The sequence below is a fragment of the Acipenser ruthenus genome, chromosome 2, assembly GCF_902713425.1.
Source record: "Acipenser ruthenus chromosome 2, fAciRut3.2 maternal haplotype, whole genome shotgun sequence".
NCBI classification, from domain to species: domain Eukaryota; kingdom Metazoa; phylum Chordata; class Actinopteri; order Acipenseriformes; family Acipenseridae; genus Acipenser; species Acipenser ruthenus.
Genome location: NC_081190.1, coordinates 53,782,386 through 53,800,437, shown reverse-complemented (window position 1 = coordinate 53,800,437; position 18,052 = coordinate 53,782,386). Strand labels below are relative to the sequence as shown.

Here is an 18,052-nt window from a genome sequence, read left to right as displayed (position 1 = left end):
GAAAGATGTCGGTCCATAGCTTCACTTTTTAAAAGGTCACCCAGTGCCTGGAATGCCTAGTCTAAGGTGTTCCTGCCTGAAACTGGATCTTAACCAGTGAAAATTCCAAGTATCACAAGATGGAATTTGCAGATCACTTGGCCAGCTTGAAGTACAGTCTAAACCAGCCCTGTTGAAAGTCACCCTGGATAATGGTGTCTGCTAAGAAATAAATAATAATAATAATATCAACAAGGTTATCAAGCTTGGAAAATAACCTTGATTGTCAGATGCCAACATTCCTGGATTCACTGTTCAAAAAACGTCTCTTCAACAGTGAGCAAAAAGAAGCTATTATAAAAGGCTTATTTGCTGCATGTGGACCTTCTGAAAGGGATTTCAGCCAAGAGAGCATGTGAAAGTATCTACCAGTTTTCTGACAGTAGAATAGATGATGATGACTTGACAGGAACTGCATTAGACAATGAGCTGAAGGTATATACAGCTGAGAAGAGAGAGCCTTTGGACTCAAGCCCATTGACTTACTGGATGAATCGCAATAATTCCTTGCCTTTGTTGGCACAGCTGTCACATTCCTTCTTTTGTGTACCTGCAACATCAGTGGAAAGTGAGAGATTGTTCTCCAAAGCAGGGGATCTAGTAACTGATTGAAGAACAAATCGAGCCAGGATTTGAAATAATTTCTGCAAAACCAAATTTTCCTTGAAATAGCATTTAAAAAATGGCACAAACTGTTAGAAGTTAAAAACTTTAAACAGTCTTAGTAAAAGGAAAGTTTGTCAAACACAGATTAAGAGTTGGTTGTTATAGGTAGGAATGGCTCTGTTGAAATAAAATCTACTTTTATGGTTATTTTTAAATATTTAATGCCTATAATTGCTATGATCTATGCTAAAATGTATGCCATGTAGAGTAAGTATGGAACCTTATTGTTAGATAGAAGGGTTTGATATATGAGAGCCCAGATTTTTTTTTCCTTTTAGCAAGTTAAACGAAATTAAAAATGAAAACCTTTTTTTACATTACAATAATGTATAATTTTATTACTTTTCTTTAATAACACTATGTAACACAATTTTTGTTCCTGGGTAGTAAGTGTTATTTCCTAATTGCTTATGCCTCAAAAGTATAGAAAATGGCTATTATTCCCCACAAACTTTGCTTTTGTGACCAGGACAGTGATATTTTGAAATTTACCTATTTCCAATGAGAAAACGGGCGAATTTGTGTCTTTTCGTTCACATAAAGTCAGAAAAAAACAACATATGAATCCAAATTAACATGTATTTATACTAAAGTAATACAAAAATGACTACAAAAGATTTAGAAGTGAGTAGTTTTTCGAGATTTACAATTATACTGTAAATCACTTTCACGAATCAGCCCCCAAATGTAGTCTCCCATCATGTTCTCGTTATACTGTCCTTGGTAGCGGCGTTCAAAGTCCAATATATCCTGGTGGAAGCGCTCGCCTTGCTCCTCCGAGTACGCTCCCATGTTCTCCTTGAATTTATCAAGATGAGCATCAAGGATATGGACTTTGAGGGACATCCTACAGCCCATTGTGCCGTAGTTCTTCACCAGAGTCTCAACCAGCTCCACATAGTTTTCGGCCTTGTGATTGCCCAGGAAGCCCCGAACCACTGCGACAAAGCTGTTCCAAGCCGCTTTCTCCTTACTAGTGAGCTTCTTGGGGAATTCATTGCACTCCAGGATCTTCTTTATCTGTGGTCCGACGAAGACACCGGCTTTGACCTTTGCCTCAGACAGTTTAGGGAAGAAGTCTTGAAGGTACTTGAAGGCTGCCGACTCCTTATCTAGAACTCTGACAAATTGTTTCATAAGGCCCAATTTGATGTGCAGTGGTGGCATCAGCACCTTCCGGGGGTCCACCAGTGGCTCCCACTTGACGTTGTTCCTCCCCACAGAGAACTCGGTCCGCTGTGGCCAGTCCTGTCTGTGGTAGTGCGCCTTGGTGTCCCTGCTGTCCCAAAGGCAAAGATAGCAGGGAAACTTGGTAAAACCGCCTTGGAGACCCATCAGGAATGCCACCATTGCAGCCTCTTGATGCCATCTCAGAAAAATGCAGATATGTATCCACTTAGGCAGCTGGAACTAAACTGAACTGGTGGGCTTAAGGCCCCTGTATTTATACTACTATTTATATTACTGGAAAGTTCTAGAAGTTACTCCAAGTTTACTCAGCACTGAATCTATCTGTAATGTTCTGGAAAATAGGTAAATTTCAAAATATCACTGTCCTGGTCACAAAAGCAAAGTTTGTGGGGAATAATAGCCATTTTCTATACTTTTGAGGCATAAGCAATTAGGAAATAACACTTACTACCCAGGAACAACAACAACAAAAAAAAATTGTTACACGGTGTAATCTGAAATGTTAAACTGAAATCACAAGCCCCTTTGTTATGTTTGAAATGTGTAATAGTATAATTGTTCAAATGGTTGTGTAATTAAATGGTGTTCGCTTTTCTGTTGAATTGTTTTGACTGGTTTCATTGGATATATCTGCCCTGCATTCCTCTTCTCTTCAAAACAGCTTTTAGTTAAGATTCATAGAACTAATCAATCAAAATATCAAAGGGTGGTGTCACAGAAATGTTTGAACTTTTATTTAAACCTGATTGAGCAATACAAAAAACTTAAATATGATGATACTATGAAAGTCAAGAACATACATTACTGATTGGAGGAGCCGCAGCCAGCTAAAAGCAGCTGGAGCTTGAGCAGCAGTGTGGTGATGCACTGGAATGGCTCCAGAGCTGGAACAGGGGCTGCTGGAGCCAGCCTGGAGCTGGAGCAGGGGCTGCTGGAACCAGCCTGGAGCTGGAGCAGGGGCTGCTGGAGCTGAAACAGGGGCTGCTTGAGCCAACCTGGAGCTGAAACAGGGGCTGCTGGAGTCGGCCTGGAGCTGAAACAGGGGCAGCTGGAGCCAGCCGGGAGCTGAAACAGGGGCTGCTGGAGTCAGCCTGGAGCTGAAACAGGGGCTGCTGGAGTCAGCCTGGAGCTGGAGCAGGGGCTGCTGGAGCCAGCCTGGAGCTGGAACAGGGGCTGCTGGAGCTGGAGCAGGGGCTGCTGGAGCCAGCCTGGAGCTGGAGCAGGGGCTGCTGGAGCTGGAGCAGGGGCTGCTGGAGCTGGAACAGGGGGTCTCCATCAGCTCTGGAGCCACCCTGGAGCTGGAGCAGGGGGTCTCCATCAGCTCTGGAGCCAGCCTGGAGCTGGAGCAGGGGGTCTCCATCAGCTCTGGAGCCAGTCCAAGGCTGGAGCCAGCCTGGAGCTGGAGCAGGGGATCTCCATCAGCTCTGGAGCCTGCCTGGAGCTGGAGCAGGGGGTATCCTTCAGCTCTGGAGCCACCCTGGAGCTGGAGAATGGGCTGCTGGAGCCAGCCTGGAGCAGGGGGTCTCCATCAGCTACCGGAGCCACTCCAGAGCCGGCGGCAGCAAACCCGGAGCACGGCAAACTGACTCTAGTGTTCATGGTACTAATATAATTATCATTGAGTGTGCAATTGAATATGGAATATGGTTTTGAATCTGAATAAAAAACACATTTGGGGCTAAGCCCTATGAAATTGATTTTAAGTGAAACCTGAACTGATAAAATCAATATAAATATAGAAAATATGAATACCATTTACTCTTATTTCTCTACAAAAGTCGAGGGGGTCTGTGGCAGTGTGCCGAGGCGTGTGTGTGTGTGTGTGTGTGTGTGTGTGTGTGTGTGTGTGTGTGTGTGTGTGTGTGTGTGTGTGTGCAAAAACATATGAGAATGGTGTATAAATAGGGTGATCACAGGTGTTAGCTTGGTTAGTGTTGGAGTTAATGTCGGTCTTGGTGGATGTTCATGTTGCTGTGTCCGTGTCCTGTGTGTTTACATTTGTGAGTGTTTTTGTATAGACCTTTTATTTTGGCCCTTGTGCTGTTTTATTTTGTTAATGTTTTTTATTATCTGTCTTGTTTTGGGTTTATTTGTAAATAAAAGTGCACAACAGCGCTTAAACCTGCAGTTTGCTTGTCTGAGTCTCACTTCCTGCTGGTAACAGCCTGGGCCGTTATGTCACCCTGTCACAGGGTCATATAATTATTACACTGATGTGCATTGCCCGATACAAACCAATATAGGGAAAAATATGAAAATATCAACAAATCAAAACATTTTGGACTGTTAACACTTTACAATATGTAGAGTACATTTCAATGGGAATATACAGGAAGTTATCTTCAATCCATGATGCTTACACCTATAATCAGGAGTCTTAATCCCATCAATTCATTATTACTGGTTCTGTAAGGATTGTGGAAGTAATTATAATCATTTTCACTTTTTTTTTTTTATCCTAAGCCATGTTATTAATGATACTTGACAACAGTGATTAAATTAAATTCAGACTTCAAACTACCTGAACTGGAGGCCATTCTTTCAGCACAGGACTGAAGGATGGCATTGTCTCCCAAATAGCCCAACAATCTCTTACTTCTGAGACTAAGTATATGTTACAGCTACAACACTCCATTATGTGTAGAAAGCTAATTGGTTACAAAACAGTTGCTATGTTCTGTCACCCCATTATGATATAACCTTTATTCTGCCACATACACAATCTTGTTCTGTTCACTGCCACAAATACAATCTTAATAAGATCAGATTTAGCAAGACCAGTGACTTGTTATTGTGAACTTTCATAACCCTTATTTTAAACATACCGTTTAACTCTTCAGATCAGACAAGCAACTCTCTGAGCAGTCAACTCCACTAAACCTGTCAAACTCTGAGAACTGTCAGGTCCACTAAACCTGCCATTCACCTATTAAAAAGCCATGACAGAAGGCATAGACCTTAGAGTCTACTCTTTGAACCGTGTCAACCAACCAACAACCTGTAAACAACCAATTCCATCCATGGCAGTTAATGCTGACCTCTCTAAAATCTCTTCTACCATTTCTTTCATCTCAGATAGCTGTCTTAACTGCTGCAGTATAGTTGAGTCCACTTCTACCATGTACAGTTCATGACCTGTGGGAAATGTAGTCTTTGTAATAAAAAAATAAAGGAAAGCATCTCCAATAGGAATAACCAAAACCCTGTTGGGCTTTTTCTCAATGCATTTTAGTGCAGTATGTGCTGTAAATTATCTGTTTATTAAAAGGTACAAAATCCATGTTACTGTTATAAAAAAGAAAAAGAAAAAACTTTAATAGTAGTAAATTACAGACAGGAGTCAAACACTTTGATAATAATCCCCAGTGTCTTCATGCAAAATCAGTTATAATATTCCTCCAGAACTGGTAGTCTGTGTTTTTTGATATTTATGCGACATACAGCCATTTGTTGCATCACAGTGAGGGAGTGGCACCATGCCTCCCTCCCTCTTACTAATTATTTGGAACCAAATCTATGGTAAACGTTGGTTTATGTCATTCCGAGCTAAAGGCTCAGGGGGTCCAGCTGTGTTGGCTTACATTATATCAACAATGTTTTAATAGAGAGGATGACGGACTAAAGGAATTAATGGCCAACTTTTGCCTCACAATCTAGGACACATTTAATCACCCGCCCAAGACTAAATCTTTAAAATTTGAACTCAAGTGGTGCCGTCGACAGATTTAGTTGAAGCATGGGTTTGTTTAATTAAACAGATTGTATGTTTTGAATAGCTGACATATCAGTACTGGATCCCTACCCCTTATTTTTTGTGATCACCAAACTAATTAATTTCCGATACAATACAATGCCTGTGCCTGGAACAGAAGGAGGAGACCATGGTCATTACTTGTGTATGTTTTTAATCATTCAAACTGTAAATGCACATACACTTCAATGAAGATTTAAAACTGTTAATGCACATACACTTCAATGAAGATTTAAAACTGTAAATGCACAAACACTTCAATGAAGATTTAAAACTGTTAATGCACATATAAGATTTTTTTTTTACTTCAGCATCTTATACTGAAAAAATGGGCATAGATATGATTTTATTACTTTACTAGCATGCTGTGTTAAGTACAGTTTTCTTTCCTATACAACTAATGTACTGTTGCAGTTCATAGTGGAGGTAATTCCCTCTCAATTCGAAGACGACCACCAAAATACTTATGGGATAGGCCTGCCATAGGTAGGTATTCATTGAGTATTTTATATCAGAGCTGCCGATAGGCCCCTCCTTGGGGTGACGTCCTTGGTCCCGCCTACCGAGGGATTAAACAGTCAACCCACGGAGACCATTTTCTCTTTTGCCTCTCACCTACTGTAAGGTAAGCTTATGTGTTACTGTACTGAGTGTGTTTTTGAAAGAGCTTTTCCGAGTCGACTGCAGTTCTCCTGCATTCATGCTGAGAGCTGGCTTCCTGCTTTCGTGGAATCAGCGGCTCTGACTCTCTACTTCTTTCTGCTCCTTTCCTCACAGCCTGCCTTGCTTGCGTTGCAGGCTGTCTGTATATGCTGTCTGTTGTGTGTGAGTGACTGCCTGTGCAGTATTGATTAAGGAGTGCGTGTGTGCTGTCTTTTCAGCCTACACTCTTAGGGAGAACACCGTTCTTCCGCTGGGGCTTGGCTTTGCAGTATCCCTGCCGTTGAGTGATTCCGCCGGCTGCCATTCGCGCAATTTTGGCAAAGTAAAAATAAAAACAAATATTATTGTGGAAACTATTGTTGTTGCATGTCCACCTGTGTGTTGACCCTGTCGCACAACCTTGCTTTGCTTGTGTTTGTGCTGTATATTTTGGATGCGTGCAAAAAAACAAACAAAAAAACAACAGCCAGTCAGCCGTGTAATTCCTCCACCGGGGCTGTGTTCTACCTGCCCTGCTGTCGAGTGGACCTCGCCAGCTGCCTTGGCCTATCCACCCTGGGTTGTCAGGCCTTCAAAAAAAAAAAAAAAAAAGTGTGTTCTCCCTCTTTGTTTTTTCACTCGCCCGCCGTGGCTTCCTTCAGCTTGTGTGTCTCCCTGGTGTATGCTGCATGCTGACCGGCTATGTGATTACATGAGGTTAGGGTAGGCACAGCTACATTAGCTTCCCCCTGGTGCTTCGGTACCTTGGTGCAGGCTCAGCCCTTGGTACTTCAGTGCTCGGTGCATACAGTGCCTACTGCACACAGTGCTCGGTGCACGTGGTGCATATGTTGCTCGGTGCGCACGGTACCTCGGTGCGCATAGTGTCCTCAGTGCTCAGTACACTTGGAGCATGCGGCGCTCAGCGCACACGGCGTGCATGGTGCTCGGTGCACTTGGTCCACACGGTGCTCAGTACGCACGGTGTCTAGTACCCTGGTGTGCATAGCGCCCTCGGTGCTCGGTACACTAGGTGCATGCGGTACTCGGTGCACTTGGTAAACACGTGCGCATAGCGCCCACAGTGCTCAGTGCGCATAGCGTCCACAGTGCTTCGTGCACACAGTGCGCATGCCGCCTCGGTGCTTCAGTATCTCGGTGCACGCGGTGCTTAAGTGCTCCCGTGCCTTGCACTCTGTGCAGGCTCGTTGTGTGGCGCCTGAGGTTTAAATACCCGGCGGTATTGAAAAGTGCCAGCAAGCATGTCGTGGTTCCATGCTTGCACGTCCTGCACGGTGAATATGCCACAGGAGGATGGGCACACTCTGTGTGCGTGGTGCTTGGGCGTCCAACACGCCACTTTGGCCCTCGGGGATGAGACCTCTGTGACATCTGTGCGGCTTTTCAGCCCCAGGTGCTCTGCAATAGGCTGGCTAGGGCCACAGGGGTGGAGGGCTCCATCCCCTGTGGCCGAGCCATCAGCGGCCTTGGGTGCCCCGGTCCCCACGATCCAACAAATTTTCCCAGAGCCCCTCGCAGGATATTCCCTGCGCACAGGCTAGGTTGTCAACCCCTCGTAGCCGCTCCCCATCTCCACAAGCGAAGCAGGTTAAGCACTCAGGTAACGGACAGGTAACAGCAGGTAACGGACATACTAGACCTCAAGGCACAGATGGCCCAGGTCCTGGCATTATTGATGTGGCAGCAGGCACCTGGCCACAACTCCGGCTCTGCCATTGCCTGCCCCAATACCAGCTCCTTTCTCTCCCAGGGGAGCTCAGGGTGAGCAGGAATTGCCTACACTGATGGCAGAGGAGGACGCACTTTCGATAGCAGCTTCCTGGGAAAGTTAGTGTGCCCCCGCTTTCGAGCTCCATGTCTGCACTGATGGGATGCACTGCAACCTTTTTGCAGGTCCCTTGGACTACAGCGGCTGAGCCACGCCAGTCCATGTTCCAGACGCAGGCTGTGGCTCCCCACCCTCAGCCCTTCCCAGTGTTCCCCGATTTAATGAAGGAGGTGCATTCCTCCTGGGATTGTCCGACCTCGGCACCGAGTGTGCTGAAGCAAGCAACCTCGCTTGCTTCCCTGGAAGGCGTAGAGAAGCTGGGCCTGGCGGGTTTTCCCCCAGTAGATTCCACCATTGCGGCCTTGGTCAAGGCTCAGCTGGTGAGGGGCTTACCTAAGGACCCTGCGTGCCCAAACCCGTGGTACAGGGTCATGGAGACGCACCTGAAGCACACTTATGCAGCGGAGGCAAGGGTGACCCTCCTAGCGAACATGGCGAGTATCCTGACTGCCTATATGGATGGCACACTACGGAAAGCCCCGCTCCCTGAGCTGGTGGCTTCCGAGTTACACCTCCTTTCAGGCACACTGCTCCAGATCTGGCAATCCTGGTGGTGGCTCGCAGAAATCTGTGGCTGTCACAGGTGAGGGTCCCCTATGCGGATAAGGCGGCACTGTTAGATGCTCAATATCCCAGGGACATACCTTTGAGGCAGCAGTGGAGGAGATTCTGCAGCGCTCCCACCAGGAACACGAAGCATCTCGGCAAGTGGCCGCGCTACTCCATCCCCGTGTTCCGGCATGGGGCTGGCCAAGCCGTTGGCAGTCTCCCCAGGCGCGAATTATAAACCAAACTGTCCCGGTCCCCACAGGCCCTCCTGCAAGGCAGGGGGAACGCAGGGCGTGGCGCACCCATGCAACAGCGTTCCAGAAGGCAGTTGCAGGGCCATCGCCCTAGGCAGCCACTTCAGCATGCTCCGCCCCAACCTCAGCAGCCTCAGAAGGGGCCCTGAAGGCTTGCTCCCTCAGTCCCATCCTTTCACAACACACCAGCTGCAATATTGGCGCACTTGCACTGCCAAAAGTCATTTCTTATCACAAGAGGTTTTTTTCTTCTGTTAAGACAAAATTTCTTCCCTGAAGATCCGTGGGCCAAGAAATTTTTTCTTGGTGAATTTCTCTTGCCTCAAGAAATGTATTCTCATCCCATGGTTATGTCAATTCAAGACAAAATTTACTTGAAACAAGAAGTTATTTCTTGTGTTAAGTAATTGTTCTAATGAAACAAATTACCTGATTTCTTGAAACAAGAGATTGTTTTCTTCTCTCAAGAGAACAATTTCTTGAAACAAGAAGTTATTTCTTGTGTTAAGTAATTGTTCTAATGAAACAAATTACCTGATTTCTTGAAACAAGAGATTGTTTTCTTCTCTCAAGAGAACAATTTCTTGAAACAAGAAGTTATTTCTTGTGTTAAGTAATTGTTCTAATGAAACAAAATACCTGATTTCTTGAAACAAGAGATTGTTTTCTTCTCTCAAGAGAACAATTTCTTGAAACAAGAAGTTATTTCTTGTGTTAAGTAATTGTTCTAATGAAACAAAATACCTGATTTCTTGAAACAAGAGATTGTTTTCTTCTCTCAAGAGAACAATTTCTTGAAACAAGAAGTTATTTCTTGTGTTAAGTAATTGTTCTAATGAAACACATTACCTGATTTCTTGAAACAAGAGATTTGTTTTCTTCTCTCAAGAGAACAATTTCTTGAAAAAAGGGTTTTTTTCTGAAAAAGAATGCCCTCTTAACTCAAGAATGTATTCTTATTTTTAAAAGACTTTCTTAACTAAATGGAAAAGACTAAAATCAAAGTAAGATATTTATTAATATGGATAAAAGCAAAACAAAATAAACCAAAAATAACAACAATGGGGTATTGTATTAAATTTAAGTTTCCATTTATTGATCCATCAAAATAAACATTTTCGATGTTTTTAATAAATATAAACATAACTATTTTTTACTAATTTAAAATACACATTTTGTTTTAATAGCTTTAATAAATACAAACAAATCATGCAATATGCAAAACCTGCATAAATATTTTGTACCTTACATACAATTAAATTAAAACCTCATTTGTAAAAATACTACAATCTACATGCTAATATATTATAATCAAACTGATTTAACATATTTTACTACTCTTTTAAACCCAATATAAAAATAATACATTTGAACATACAGTAAAAAATATGCAGTGAAACATGCAATTATGTTGGACAGATATGTTTTTGTGATGTCCATTAGCCATTGTCTGAAAATCTCTCTATGCGGGCTCTTACATTTGTTAGTTAGCGCCCTCGCCTTTGGATCAGGACGCATAACTCCAGTCGTGGTCACCTATCAAACGTTAAAGACTGCGTCAGAGGGCTGTATCGCTTAAGTATAATTATAAATGATACTGTATAACCCCCCTTACCAGAAACTGCAACATGGACTTGTGAGCTTTTCCTTGAAATCTAAATAACTTTGAATTGACTTCTTGCATGAGGTCATGTCCTTGGTGTTTACCCTCTCATCTCCAAGGAATGCTGACTCCAACCACATCATTGCTGGTCCTACACACTCATGGTAGCAGACTGAAAATGTGTAGCTGGCACTAAGCAAAGTGAAAAATGCCTCTACCATTGAATTTAGTTCACAAAGGGGCTGCCCTTTAATTAAAACAAAACATTTTCTGTGTGATGGCACACCCAACAGCCAGACTTCCCTCTTTTTGCTTTTCTGCATGGCCTCTTCCTTTTTTTCCAGGTCCTAAATAAATAAATAATAATTCACCATATTAAAACAACAACAAAACACAAGTTGGAAAGTGACGTGTTTTAAACTAATTTCAGCCTAAATCTATACTCTGTATAGGATGTGGGTCCTAAAATTTTAGTATTGCTCTAAGAACCTTAGGGACCAGTCTTCCATTCTGTGAAGCACTAACAGGTGCTGATGGTCTCTGGTGATTTCTTCTATATAAGACTCAAAACTTTTCAAATTACTTTTGTAGTTTACTTTTTGGAAGTGGTTTAATTGGATAAACAATTATTCTGCATTATGACACAATACTTTCTTCCACGTGTAATATAAGGAACCTGTATGTACATACGTCCACAAACTGCAGTAGCATCTCACTCTTTTTTAAGCCAGTTGGTGCAGATTTTCCTGCAGCAAAGAGATCTGGCAGGATCTGTAGAGCCTCACTTGTCTTCTTCTCTAAAGTAAAGAACAAAAATATCTTTATTGAAATAACCTAAGTTAATATTTTATATTTGGGGTGTACAGTATAAGATATGTCTTCTCATGCAGTTTGTGTGAGCAGACCGCAAAGTTAAATCATCTTAAGGCTTATTTTATGCAATAAGAGACGCAACATATTATCTATATCCTTAATACTATTGAATCTATAATAGGACTAATAACAATACGTTTTAAATGTGGTATTAATTTTTCTCCAAGAATGTATAGTAATGTATATAGTAATGTATAGTATAGTAAAGTGCTTACTGCACTCACCAAGTGACCATGCAAGGCTAATGTTCAAAAGCTTTTTCTCTTCTCCGTACTTCAAGATAATGTTGACCTCAAGTTCCCATTTTGCTTTTAACCCTTCCAATGATTTTTGCAGATGTCTGCTCATCTCATCCTGCAACTGGAAGAATGCATATTGATGTTATTACATATTCTAACCATTTATTAAGTTAACCAGCTGTTATACATTTCCAAGTAACTCTTAAAAAAGCATTATTGCCTAAATATTGTTATGTCCCTATCTAGGGCACCTTACTGTTACAGTCACAAGATATATATTACAATAAGCATAGTACAATAAAAGCAAGTACAATATACAATACCTTTAGTCCTATAAGAGCAAATTTAACTAAAATCAAGTGCAAAATCCAGCACACGATACACAGTCAGAGTATATATATATATATACTATGTATCTTTTAAAATGCAATCTTGTTGTGTTTTCATACTTACATGATTAGGCTGATGAAAGCAGCTATACTTTTCCAATATGAGCCTAACATCTCCTTTGACAGTCTTTATAAAGTGTTTCCGTTCAGGAAAGTCAAGGTCAAGAAGTTGCTTAACAACCTCATAACGGGGACTTTTCCTTAACAGCTCATCTTTAAGCTTTTTCTGAAGCTGTGCTGCGGTTGTTTGTGTTACTGGTAAGACAAATACAGTTGCAAACAAAATATAATCAATAATATTAACATGCAACAACAGTATATGAAGAGTTAAAACACATCAATATCAGTACAAACTACTCTATATAAATTATGCAATAATTTTAATAATAGTTTGCATAGGACATATATCCTAAGAACACTTGAGATGTTTTGAATAACCTTTGTATAGAAACAATATCTATGTTTACTATTGTAAGTCATGCTTTATACTACATGGTACCTTTACGGTTGCATTTCACAAATATATTTTATATTAAGCAATTTGTTCTTACATAAATTCAAGTGTATCATTTTCAATTGCTAGCCCTTATAATTTTCGATTGCTGCAACAACATACAGCCTCTTATTTACCGTAATCTCCGTCATTTTCTTCTGTACTTTGTGGTTGTATTTTCACAGAAACATCTTCATGCAAAGTATGCTGTGTTTTCTAAATAAAAAAAATATATAAAAAGTGGAAAATGTAATTACATCATTGAGGTAAAGAAAAACAGTACAGATCATACATTGTTTTAATGTAGAATATTGTTTCAGAATCTCAAAAAAGAAAAGAAAATGCTACTTCCATCGTCACTCTAGATGTAAATTTCTACCATAAAAAATTGTGATATGTTTTTATCATTTTATTTGCAGTTAGAATGCTTTGTAAATCTTCATGTATGTATTTTTTTTATTTTCTTGGTGATACTCTTCAACCCTACCTTTGTTGAAGAATGTTCTACATATGTTTTCCTTTTCTGGCCTGGTTTAGCTGTTTGAGCCTTTTTGTTTTCATACCTCATGTTGTAGACCTTTCTTCGCATTTTATCCAAGACACTGTACTATTAAAATAATAATAATAATAATAATAATTATAATAATAATAATAATAATAATAATAATAATAATAATAATAACCCGCAGATGCAGCCTGCTCTCTAGCAAAACATTATAACAGCAACATGTTTAAAAGTGACTTGGCATGTTTTTGTAGTTTAAAAAATAAAAATAAAAAAAAATACTAACATCAAAATAACGTTCTTTACCATTCTTAACTTAGAGTTGACCATATTACTTAAATTACTTAAAAACTGTAAGCAGGCCCAACTATTTAAGTGGAGTTTGGAGGTTACAAGTCAGAAAATGTTACCACAGTTATACAGTCCTGTATAAAACACTTTTGAAGAAATTTCTGAATTAACATTTTTACGAGTAAGACCATGTTGGCAGATCAAAATGACCATAAATCATCTGAAGGCAAGGCAAAATACAACTGATTTAAACAAGGTGACAATACACTGTTTTACAATACTTTAGGATATGTGGCATTAGCATAATTTAATTCCTTAAGAAAATGTTTTGAATTAAAAAATACTTGCATAGTTATTTCCATTTGCATCTTCTTTTTCGTCTGCAGTACATGGATATTTTTTCACAAAGCGCTTGGCCATTTCTTCAACGTCGTGTAATGATGGGGTATTCTTCAGATTGATGGCTCTTGCAATGTGAAACATGTTTGCAACTTGTTGCACACACCCATAAACAATGTCTTTTTCTCTTATTAGTTCCCTTTGCTTTTCTTCCAGTGCAGGTAACCATAGAACGGGATAATAAGGTTGAACTGCAGTCTGTGCAAAACACTGTGGCTTCTTAACTTTTTCAGCCACTGTGATTTCAGTCAAGGTGTACGCAGCTGAAGATAAGCAGGGCCCATCTTTGGTTATTTCTTGTTTCTTTGATGTTGATCCTAAAGGTGTGTTATTTTGAGTGGGATTCTTAAAAAACAAAAACAAACAAACAAAAAAACACTTATATTCAATAAACATACCTTTAATTTATTATATTTTAAAACATAATATCATGTTGCATAAATTAGCATTTTTACAAATATATCTTACCAAGTAATTCAGTAGTGTACGCAGATATTTTCTGAGGTGGAAGAATCTTGGAGTTTTAACTGGAATTAAATCTGCTATTTCAGGTTCATTTAGTGATACAAAATCTGACCCATCAATCTCAGCAGCTGAAACAAAGGATTTCAATGCATTATAAAATAAACAATCATTATTTTTAAACTTGAGTACAGTACTAAACAAAGCTTAAGATGCATATTAATCCTAAAATGTATGCCTACCACATATATGTCAGTTGTAAAGTATTAAGTTTCAGTAAGTGTTGTAAAGTAATAAGTTTAAGTATTAAGTATTGTAAAGAGTACTGTGTAGACCTTACATGTCGTTATGGAATTCTGAGTTTGAACTGGATGTTCCAATATGTACCCTGTGTAATGACACAGCACCCAAATACACTATTTGTAAGTATATTTAGTTAACTCACAACAATAATAACGCTCGTACTGTTTTCACGAAATAGGTTTATTATAGTGTTAATGTGTCAGTCCAAATGCCCTCAGATAGCTTATGCCTGTCACATACAGGCTTCTTGTCAGTAAGGATCTCCCCGCTTCTCATTATTATTATTATTATTATTATTATTATTATTATTTAGTAGTAGTAATAGTATTTATTTTCTTTGCAGATGCCCTTACCCCTTCTCATTAACGCTTAAATAACATAAATAACATAATATCTAAACCCAACTATGCCTAAGGGTGATCTTCAAGTGTATGTGCTAACGTTAATTATCTGTGTGCAGTAAATTTTTCGAAAGCTAATTCAAGCATGCGTTGGAAGTTACTTACCCCCAATAAGGTCTGCAATTACCCTAGGGTCGTCTTCGTTTTTTGGGAGAGAAATATTGACAGCAGTTTGAGTAACCCAGTTTTGAAGAGTATCAGTCGACATTCTCTTAACCGCTGATCGTGGGTCAACCATCTTCGTTGGTTACCTTTGCTTTTGTCAAAAAAAACTAAACGTCTCCTCTTCAGAATTCTTGCTCGTGCTTGGCGCGCTTAGAAGTATGCGCGTGAACCTGTCCCGAGCATCCCTCACGACACTTCTTCAAGAGGCAAAATGGAAAACCATCGACTGACTTGGCGATGTTTAATTTGTCATATTTTCATTGCTTTGACACTGAAAGTGCTATTGGGTCATATAAATAATATACACTCAAATGAACCAAATTTTCATATTACCTGTAATATAAACCAATGCCCCAAAACGTACGATAAGTATGACAGCTTTTACAGGCATGTAACTAAATGTCATGCCCAGTTGTACCGAACAGGGGGACCACCACCGACTACTGATTGCCAAGGCACAAGTACAGAGGGAGATAGGGAAATTACGACCACGGCCGATGAGTACGTTAATATCAATGCTACTATTAGTGGTTCAGTCGTAGTCGATGATCCCACGACAAGAAATGGACGAAGAAAGGAGTCTGCAGCTTTGTATGTGCTCTCGTTAAAGGAACAGAATTTACTAACACAGGTAAGACTTTTCATTGTTATTGTTTTGTTTGTTTTGACTGTTAGCTACTTACACAAACTTATGAATGAAATGCATTTCCTTGCAATGATATATTGCGTCAGCTGTAATATCAGTGAACCCTTTGCCAAAGTTTTTAAAAAAGTTACATACTAGCCGATTACTGATACTGATACACTGTCTAATGTAGTGTATCACCCTTATGCTTTGTGATACTTGGAAGATCTGTTTGTAGTTTAACCGTATTATTATTATTATTATTATTATTATTATTATTATTATTATTATTATTATTATTATTTAATGTAGGCCTATGCATTCTTTGTTTGGCAAAACTCATGAATGATATCCATCAGAAGATTATATTTTGAATGCTTTTTTTTTCTGGCCAATTTATAAAGCAGAGCTAGTTAAAACTGCATATTATTATTATTATTATTATTATTATTATTATTATTATTATTATTATTATTATTATTATTATTATGCATTGTAGAGGGAATTATATAACAAAAGGTAATTGTAGAGTTTATGTTTATTGTCGAATTCGATATACACCCCAAATTATCTAATTTAGAGTGTGAAGCTGAGCGAAAGTTGTGGAAATGTAATACAGTACCTGGTTAAATAAACTGTAATTATACAATGTAACGCTTGTGTTATTTAGAAAACTGTGGATTCCGTTGTCCATGCAACAGAAGGGCTGATGGAAAACTACCGTAGAAGAATTTTAGAAGGTGTACGCAATCAACTTCAGGAGCAGGACATAGATCCCAGTTTCATTGGTGACGATCTAATGAAGGAAGACGTTTTTGATGGCATTAATACACGATTTAAGCTTGACAGATATGCTAGAAACCACTTCAGTTATGTTGTAAGTAAAGTACAGATCTTTCTTAAAATGCATGCATCATTTTAAAAGTTTAATCAATTGGTAGTGCATTTTAGTACAACAAAAATATTTATTTATCTAAAATATTTATTTTCCACATTTGAAAGTTTATTCTTTAAAAAAAATGTATTTGTGTTCTTTAACACTAATAAAGTATATTTTAAATGCAATGTTAGTCTGTTATTATTTCAAATACAATTAAAACTTGTCTTATTACTTACATAATGTTGTAACAGCTGGCAAAAAGTATGGTATTTTTATTTATCAGTAACCATTTACAAATAAATATTTAACTAATTGTGAATTCTCTACAAATATGTAACATTTAGTTAAATATTTAAGGTTAAATCTGGAAAAAAGTTAAAATATGAACTTTTTTTTTTTTTTTTTACACATGGCACCCCATACAAATGCAGTCACACACACACACACACACACACATATATACATATACATATAATACAATAGTGATTTGGTTTCTTTGTATTTTGCATTTGAAGGAACCCAAAGAAGTAGTTCTAGGGCACAGAATTGGACATAAGAAGAAAAACCACAAAAGGCAGATGACCATGGTGGATGACACATTCATTTACATTTCACTGTTGGACAGTTTAAAACAACTTTTATCTAGTAAGCCAATCTGCGACATGATTTTGTCCCCTCCACTATATGCTGATCCGTCTGTGCTTAGTAATATGTGTGATGGGCATATATTCAGATCTCATCCCCTTTTTGTGGAACATCAAACAGGTTTACAAATATTGCTATATTATGATGAAGCTGAAGTTGACAATCCAATTGGAAATAAAGCTGGTAAGCACAAGCTCGGAATGTTTTATTACACTCTAGGAAACATTAATGTAAGATACAGATCTAAATTGGAGGCAATACGATTATTGGCTATTATAAAATCACAAGATAAAAAGAAATATGGCATTGACAGAGTTTTAAAAGAAATCCAAGCAAATCTGACAGAACTTTCAAATGGAGTTGAAATGCATGGTAGAGTTGTCCATGGTGCAGCTATTTCCTTTAGTGGAGATACGTTGGCTGCTCATGAAGTGGGTGGATTTAAGGAAGGAGTTGGCTTTGCATTTCAGAAATGCAGGCACTGTGAATGTACTTTTGATAGGATGCAAAACCACTTTATAGATTCTGATTTTGTTACATATTGCCGTGAAATGCATGAAGTTAGAATAGCTGAGATAGAACGTGCAGCAACAGATGATCTGAGAATTGTTTTGCGTACAGTATATGGCATCAATCGAAGAAGTGAATTAACAAATTTCCCTTATTTTAATGTTACATCAATGCTTCCTGAAGATATCATGCATGTTATTCTTGAGGGTGTTGCACAATATGAAGTAAAAGAATGTTTAAAGTTTTGGATACATAATGCTGCAAAATTTAGGTTAGATGAGTTTAATTTAAAAGTTAAACATTTTGATTATGGTTACGCATGCATGAA

The 18,052-nt window shown here is 39.0% G+C and overlaps 1 protein-coding gene across 2 annotated transcripts; it reads right to left on the bottom strand.

Moving 5' to 3' along the window:
- Window positions 1-9,733: 9,733 nt before the first annotated feature.
- On the bottom strand, window positions 9,734-15,552 carry LOC117412120 (uncharacterized). 2 transcript variants are annotated; one of them, XM_034924607.2, is made up of 8 exons: window positions 14,202-15,552; window positions 13,026-14,078; window positions 12,676-12,754; window positions 12,110-12,300; window positions 11,642-11,777; window positions 11,235-11,341; window positions 10,557-10,891; window positions 9,734-10,477 (listed from the first exon to the last, which is right to left on the bottom strand). In XM_034924607.2, exons 2-8 carry the CDS (start codon window positions 13,125-13,127, stop codon window positions 10,474-10,476), a joined length of 954 nt encoding a protein of 317 aa, XP_034780498.2. In that variant the 5' UTR covers window positions 13,128-14,078; window positions 14,202-15,552; the 3' UTR covers window positions 9,734-10,473. The 2 variants fall into 2 exon arrangements, with proteins under 2 accessions (XP_034780498.2, XP_058853097.1); XM_058997114.1 differs by having other exon boundaries at window positions 9,735-10,891; window positions 14,202-14,326; window positions 15,005-15,552.
- Window positions 15,553-18,052: the final 2,500 nt, after the last annotated feature.

Bases quoted from the DNA above. Each gene is read 5' to 3' on its own strand.
- LOC117412120 (XM_034924607.2), bottom strand. From the start codon at position 13,127: ATGCGAAGAAAGGTCTACAACATGAGGTATGAAAACAAAAAGGCTCAA. The intron at 12,301-12,675 runs GTAAATAAGAGG...TTGTCTTACCAG, and splicing joins AGAAAATGACGGAGATTACG to TAACACAAACAACCGCAGCA. The intron at 11,778-12,109 runs GTAAGTATGAAA...GCATTCTTCCAG, and splicing joins GCTTTCATCAGCCTAATCAT to TTGCAGGATGAGATGAGCAG.